At 36.9% G+C, this 7,731-nt stretch overlaps 1 protein-coding gene across 2 annotated transcripts; it reads right to left on the reverse strand.

The window, feature by feature from the left end:
• Positions 1-746: 746 nt before the first annotated feature.
• On the reverse strand, positions 747-5,391 carry LOC113321736 (probable helicase MAGATAMA 3). Of its 2 annotated transcripts, none has more exons than XM_026569647.1 (8): positions 4,824-5,391; positions 4,156-4,668; positions 2,783-3,967; positions 2,369-2,693; positions 1,979-2,234; positions 1,680-1,896; positions 1,212-1,585; positions 747-1,103 (listed from the first exon to the last, which is right to left on the reverse strand). In XM_026569647.1, the coding sequence occupies exons 1-8, from the start codon at positions 4,986-4,988 to the stop codon at positions 956-958; spliced, it is 3,183 nt and encodes a 1,060-aa protein (XP_026425432.1). In that variant the 5' UTR covers positions 4,989-5,391; the 3' UTR covers positions 747-955. The 2 variants fall into 2 exon arrangements, with proteins under 2 accessions (XP_026425432.1, XP_026425431.1); XM_026569646.1 differs by having other exon boundaries at positions 4,156-4,680.
• Positions 5,392-7,731: the final 2,340 nt, after the last annotated feature.

The following is a 7,731-nucleotide window of genomic DNA, read 5'->3' on the forward strand; positions in this document are numbered from 1 at the left end:
TACTCATATACGATGTTTAATCTCCATATATTAGCTTCAATTCTGGAAAAAATTGATTTTGAAAAAGAAAATCGGAGTTCTTTGTTGAGTTCGGCTATCAAATAAGAGCCGAACTTTGTGCACGAAAAACGGTTCGGTCGTTATTTTAGAGCCGAACTCAAGAGATTTCAAAATATACTTATGGTTCGGCTTATTCGAAACTTTCAATAAATAGACAAACCTAGTGTTTTCAACTTACAGTGTAATGTTCGGCTAACATAGCTTCAGTCGAATGATGTGGTGTAATTTCCATAAAAACCCGAAGTTAGAAGTTCGGTCGTAAATGTACTTTCAAAATATGAGCCGAACTTAGCTTTAGTCTGATATTTTACCAGGTTCGGCTATGGTTCCAAATTTTCGAATTAGCCGAACCTGAAATTAGCAACTTTATGAAATTGAAGTCTTAAGTTCGGCTGAAAGTAAGCAAATTCGAATCAGCCGAACTTAATGTTTTTTTAACTATCAACTAGGTTCGGCCAAAATTGATATTTGTGGATCAGCCGAACTGTTCTTCTGAAACACAAAAAAATAAGAACGAAGGTAGGTTCAATTAGGGATTTTGCGACAGTTTGATATCTATAGTACACCTCTTCGTTTTACTGATGATTTTACAATTGTGACTTTGATCAACAATCAAAGATCTATGAGCGAACTATTAATCAATAACGAAAAAAAATTCAAATGGTTGAAAGGGTTGAAAGGAAGAATTAGAGAAAAATAATTAAACTGATTTGGATACCATACGCAAAAAAGAAATATGCCTCAAAACAGGTTTCCCGAATAGAACATAATTACATAACTGAATTTGAGGCCCGGTTATAACTTATAATACCATATGCAAAAAATTCACACATCAACTAATATGTCCAAAAAATTTACCTTCTTTTGTTTTTTTCTTTTTTAATTCTCAAAATCTTCAACTCTCACGTGATGCTTCAATCAGCTCCTTAGTCTTCCTATCCCAGAGACTAAGTGAAGCCAATCCAGTTGACAACTCTTTGAGTTTGAGGTATCTTTGTTTGGTAACCCAGTGGGATTCCCAGCTCATTGGAACTTCCAGTGTCCTGTAAAAATATCCCAAAGCAAACATGATTAGATTAACAGGTTTTTCCAACATGTCCACCAAGTGTAAAGAATTTACAAAAGGAGAGGAACATAAGATTACTGCATACCCTTCCAAACATTTGAATTCGCAGCGCGACATTTTCTCGATTGAATAACTCCCAAAGATGGTGTCAAGGTTCTTAGCTAATCTGGGTATCTCCATATGCGGTAGAACATTCAAAATCTTTATAACTTGGGTGTGTTTTTTGTTTTCCTTGACAATATCTATAGTCCAAAGAAGTTTATAAAACCCGTCTACATTGTTCTGTTTCAACAACGGTGAAGATGCACCGTTCGTGATTGCAAGTTTTTTCCGTCTCGATCTCGAAGGACGATCACGCCAACCAGTTGCAAGCTTCATTAAAATCGCAACCACATCCTTCCGGGTCACAACACCTTTGATTCTTACAAATGACTTCCAAAAGTCATCTTTAAAGATAACCTATCAACAACAACAACAAAAAATGAGAAACTCATGTACATAATAGACAGAAAAACAACAGGTTACACACGCATAAGTATTGTGGCATATATACCTTCCATCTTGCCCCTTTGAAAATTAGAGACTTCATTCTGAGCAAATCATTAAGCTGGCCACACTCGACGAGGGAATCTAAGATCACTTTAGATAATCTCTTATCGTCCTCGGCATTAAAATAACACCCTCTGCCCTTGGCGTCAACAACTATTTTCCTCCAGACACTGTTGTTTTTCATTAAAGTTTTGCCATCCCCGAGAATCCAGAGGCAGTACCTACAGTAGATCCACTAACATTCATTTAGTACAAATAACTTGCGACACAACGTGCTTCTTTGATCAGGGGAAACAAGCATACCTTGCCCTTGTTAGAGCGACGTTCGTCCTCTGATGATTAGCAAGGAAACCAATTGAACCATAATCATTAGACCTCACAGTAGATATAAGTATGATATCCTCTTCTCCACCTTGAAACCCATCAACTGATCGAACGCTCACTGAAAAGTCGCTATGCGATACGTATTTAAACCCAAGTTTCTTACTGATGGCAATAACTTGTACATTATATGGAGATATAACACCGACGCTGACCTTCTGCCGATTTGCAACTGATGCTGTAGTAGTCAGAGTAACCACAATGAGTTAACCAGCGACTAAATAAGGAATCATGAACAGACATAATAGAGCCAAGTAGTTACTTCGAATTAAGCCAGACAATAATGGAAGGAACGGGAAAATGAAATTTCACCTTTGTAAAGGTTTTCGATTATCTCAGCAATTACTGCAACCTCCATCATATTATTCAAACTGTGTTTATCATCGAGTTCTTCCTTTCCACAAGACATATTGATAAAACTGTAAGGGCCATACATATTTCCTTGAAGCAGATGTTTTGTATAGCTTTTTTGTTGAACACTGTAAGCATCATAAATCTGTTTGCTGTAGAACTCAGAATTCGGGAATAAGCTAATAGAAGGGTGCATTCTGTATTGTACATTGAGAAGGTGCGTCTTGTGTCCTAGTGATACCAATCTCTCGAAAAGACTTCTTCCAAATTCAGCCTCCTCAGAGATCTAGTGTACAATACAACATCAAACTATGATTAACTAATCAAAAACATTTACGAGAAATCGAGCTAAGCATGAGAAGAGGGAAAATAAACCTTGCTTTGAACCATTGCAGGCAGCTGCCGTTCATCGCCTATGAGAATAGCATGTTGAACATTGGGTAGTTGAAGGGGAATTGCTGATTCACATTCTTTAAGCTGAGCAGCTTCATCAATAATCACTAATTTCGTCTTTGTAATTTTAGTTAACTTAGCTGAGCTTGATGTAGTGCAGAAAGTAAGACAAGCCCTCTGCAAACAAAGCATTCTGATTGCACGATCATTACCAAACATTGGTATGGAAACCTTGGTAAGGGAATTTAGAATCTCAAGACACTCATTACGAGTCTTACTCAAGAAGCGTAAAGAAGGGTCACTGACAGTAAATTGTATGGTTTCGGAGCCAGAGAAGATTTTCCTAACTTGTTGATCAGTAAAAGAGCCATCTTGCAGCAACGATGTAAAATACTTAAACAACTCTAGTGCTCTAAACATATTACCCACCATTTTCACGGAAACGATTGAGGTTGGCATGTGAGTACACATACATTTTATGCAAGAACTCATTTCTTTCTCAAAGTAACGCAGTTGTCTTCTCATAAAAAGACTAATTCTTAGAGCAATGTTTAACTTTTCATCCTCAAGATCGTCTACTTGATCTCTTTTACCGCAAAACAGACAGCAAGTCCGATTCTCCGTTTTGGTATTTTTTCTGCTTTCCAAGTACTTACGGTACAATTGATAAGAGTCTTTGAGCAACGATGTCATTGTTTTTATCCAACTCCCCCATTTAGAGAAACTCACAGAACACTGACTAAGTGCTTCAACACGGTTATCTAGAAACACATCTGCAAGGTGATCATGCTCATGCATCTTCAAGCGATCTTTATTTCCAAGTAGTAGTATATCTCCCAAACCATAACTGCCATTTTGTAATGATGCATCCCTTACGATCTTCATGAGCCGCGAAGTAACTTCCACAATTGCAGTGTTAGTTGGAGCACATGTAAGCGTTTTACATTTCATCTTTAAGAGCTCAAAAAGAATGACACTAACCGTTTTTGTCTTCCCAGTCCCTGGAGGACCCCATATAAGTTTGACTGAGCTTTTGTGATCACATTTACTTGTTTCAATAGAGCTTATTACTGCTTCAAGTTGTGACTCATTCAAATTAAATGTATGCAGATTATTTTCCTGAAGGCATTTCACCTTTTGAGAGCATAAACCACAACTAACTTCAACCTGTCCAAAATAAGTCGGAGGGATTACCTCTGTCAGAATCTTGATTCGGTAAATTATCGCATGCAGTAACTATAAATTATCATGGCAGAGCAGAAGGTGATACAGGTATTTGTGCGAAAGTACACTTCTTCATCGGGGACAAAGACATAAAGTAAATACAATTAATCTGTAAATGAAATGAGTCATACCCGGGAATCAAAAGACACCACCTCCTTAAGAATGCTGAAGTTCCTGCCATTTAGAGCTTCCCATATTCGAAGACTGGGTAAAAGGTTTAAAAGGAACACTGCGAAACGAGGTTCGATCATCTTCTCCTCACCCTTTTCTGCCATAATGGGTTTCAATGTAAGGATTTGGATCATGTTATGTTTTCTTTTAATATTTACATCCACGACTATAGCTGGAACAAACAGTCTTCGGGGGTTGTGTAAGTCCTCCAAAGATGTGGGTCTTGCATCCAACAAGGCAACTACATCATTACAATACGGCTGATATTGACCATCAAATATAACTTGGTGCAATAGTTTTCCATGTGGTTTATAACTTCGATCTTTCTTGACGGAAACAATTCTACATGCAGGTGGCTGAGATAGATTTTCCACGCCTGCGTACATTTCAGCGTGAATTTCCTCGAGTAGAGGATAACGATAGGAATTCAAGTATTGCTCCACTGATGAGAAAGTCTTCGGGATCGTCTCCACCTGCAAAGCACACTAGTTTAGTCATAAATCATAACTAACTGAAAATGACAAAGAAACTAAATAAGCAGATGTAGAATTCAGGCGACTGGTAACAAATTCAGTAAAGTATCTAATTCAATGACTAGTAAAATTTATTGAGGCGAAGATCTATGTACCTTATCTTTGTAAAGGTGATGGTTGAGTACATCTTGAAGAGTCCAAGATAACACAGAATTTATTAAAATCTTTCTATGTTGTATTTCTTTTCCTTTTTTATTCATCTTTTTTTTTTCTTTCTTCATAAGAAGATGAAAAACTCTGTTGTTGCTGGTGACTATCATGTATCTGTCTGGTTTCCTTTCTTTATCATCTGCCTTCTGTGACTACTAGCCAGTATCATTTCGTAGGTGTGTGAGTGAGTGAATGAATGTCTTGGGAATGAAGCGTGCAAAAAGTTTTCGTAACGCAAAATTGCAATATATATTCTGATCATCGAATATATATATATTGCAACTCAGTAGTGGTAGTGGGTAACCAATTACGAAGTAGCAGCAGAGGTAGCAAAATCATTGGCAGACGCGGTTAGGAAATGAAAAAGCAAAAAAAGTTTGTCTTTCTGCGGCTCGGTCTTCGTCTTCGTTCGTAGGATATAAGCAATTTGGGACGAAATTGCAGAGGAACAACGTAAGGAGTGATAATTGAGGGGCCGGTAATAATGGAAAGAGAAGACCATAATCTGATGTTTTACTTTGCAAAAGAAAGCTCGAAGTGGTTGATAAAGTCTCTGGAGAGAGAATCAAAGGTGGCTTAAGACTTCAGAGTTAAGAATAAAAAAAGACTTGAGAGCGCAAGTGATTGGTTGATTTGAACCAGGTACAAAAAACTGGCGACAACTTTATTCTTTCTAGCCAATAAGGTGTCGGTGAGCAAAGATTCTTGACGTTCAGTAGTGAAATAAAGTGTGTTTAGAAGTGGTCCCAAACGAAAAGACGTTTTTGACTATACGGAGGAAGACATTCCAGTATGGGTTTCATCGATCTTATAGGATTGAGTCTCGACGAAAAGACATCTGACTGTACGGAGGAAGACATTGAAGTAGCGGTTTAGTCTCGCACTCCCGGGCTCTCAAGAAAGAAAAGAAACACACCGGTTGTGCCATCTAATTCTCCTTCATTGTTAAGGAACTTTCCTTCATCGTTAAGGAATTTGAAATGGGAATATTATTTGGATTGGATTTCTTCCATCATGGTCTCGACCAGTACCACTATTGCCAAATCAACCATATTGTTGATATACCTTGAGACATGACACATGACAGTTATCATAGTTGATAGTTTCATACCGTTTAGGTAATTACCATCATCTATATCAGGCTAAGGGAAATTATTGACTCGTAATAGTAGTTAAAACTGTTTGGTTAACACTTTCTTTACACCTCTTCGGTGTGTCAGCCTTTTATTGGTTCAGGCAGAGTCGGGTGTGCGACCGTACAAGGTCCAGCTCTGTCGAAGGCCTTTTTTTCCTTGGCCCAACTATTTATTTTAGAAAAAAAAATATTCTTTGTCGTTGTAGAGATTCGAACGAACCCTGATTTTTGGAGTGTTGGCTAATGCATCCATCCACTGAGCTATTCTCTTTGTTATTCTATATCCTTTTGTTCTTCTTTTTATACCAGTCAGTGTTTTCTATTTATAGTACTCCAAAGACCATAGATATAATACATGCGGCTATATCATTTGAGTTTTCCTTGCGTATTGTTATTACTGCAGGTGGACACTAACAAATAAAAGGTTCCAATTGAATAATTTTCTTTGTTTCTAAAACTATGCGTTATTATACTCGTCCAGTGTAAAAAAAATTCTAGCTCATTCGTCTATAATTTTTCAAATTACAAAAAATGAAAAATATTGAAGTTTTTTTTTTACAATTGTTATAAATTATTTTACCCTATAAAAAGGCCCTAGGAAAAAATTCGCATAGGGCCCTTATGGACACAAAATCGGCTCTGCGTTCAGGTGTAAGTTAGATACAGGCAGTCTGCTAAGTGTACGTTAGCAGTTTCTGTTTTCATTTATATCAATTATTGTGCTTGTCAGCTGTAACAAGAACTTAATCTTTCTTTCTGTAACTATAAGTAAACTTCCTCCATTAACGAATTCCTTCTCTAACAGATGATAGTTATTCTATCATGGTATCAGAGGAGAGATCTCCTTACATCTCTTAGGTTCTGCGATCCTTTGTTGCTTCCATTTTTCAATTTTATCTTCCTTTTTTCTTTCTGCTGCTTAATTCTGTTTATGATTCATGAATTTCAAGTGGCACCAACAATGGAAAACCTACTTCACAATCAATTTCAAAGGTTCATTTAAAACAACTCACTAGTTTTATTCATCTTAAACTCAAAGAAGATAAGTACATCACTTGGAAGAATTTGATGCTTTTTGTAATTCGAAAAATCAAGATTCAAGGGTTTCTTGATGGTTCTTATGAATGTCCTCCTCATTTAGAAATCCACGAAATCAAACTAATGGAATTGAGAATCCTCTGGCTGGATGGATGAGGATGCATCGATCATTATGTGAATTCACTCAACGATTTCAGATTCGGTAATTGCTTATTTCTCCAGATCTACAACATCTCATCATCTCCGGACCAACATTGAAGAAATATTTGCAAGATCGTTTTCAAACCACTCGATTTAACTAGGCATCAAGCTTTTGGCACTCAAACACAGTGAACAATAAGATCAAATCCTTATCTGATCAACTTGTAGCTACTGGTGAGATGATTTCTTACAAAGAGATTGTTGTTGTTACCTTAGCTGCTTTGAATTCCGATTATTTTCCAATTGCAACATCTATGCATCATGGATATTTTCATATTACTTGTATTGAACTTCATAACAATCTCCTTAGTAATGAAGTTGTTGTAAGTGATAAAAATGCTCATTTACTCACTGATTCTTCAAACAAAGCTTTTGCTGCTCACATGCGTTCCTTCAAATCTTTTGATAGAGGTTCAGGTGGTATATTTGGTAATTACAATCCTAAAATTACTAGAGGTGGTGGTAGGAATGGTGTTGTT

The sequence above is a fragment of the Papaver somniferum genome, chromosome 11 (assembly GCF_003573695.1).
Source record: "Papaver somniferum cultivar HN1 chromosome 11, ASM357369v1, whole genome shotgun sequence".
NCBI lineage: Eukaryota > Viridiplantae > Streptophyta > Magnoliopsida > Ranunculales > Papaveraceae > Papaver > Papaver somniferum.

What these genes read in the sequence shown, in the direction of transcription:
- LOC113321736 (XM_026569646.1), bottom strand. Translation starts at nt 4,988, where the DNA reads ATGATAGTCACCAGCAACAACAGAGTTTTTCATCTTCTTATGAAGAAA. An exon ending in ATCACCTTTACAAAGATAAG is followed by an intron (nt 4,681 to 4,823) that starts GTACATAGATCT and finishes TGACTAAACTAG; the next exon opens with TGTGCTTTGCAGGTGGAGAC. An exon ending in GTCGCTCTAACAAGGGCAAG is followed by an intron (nt 1,897 to 1,978) that starts GTATGCTTGTTT and finishes GATCTACTGTAG; the next exon opens with GTACTGCCTCTGGATTCTCG.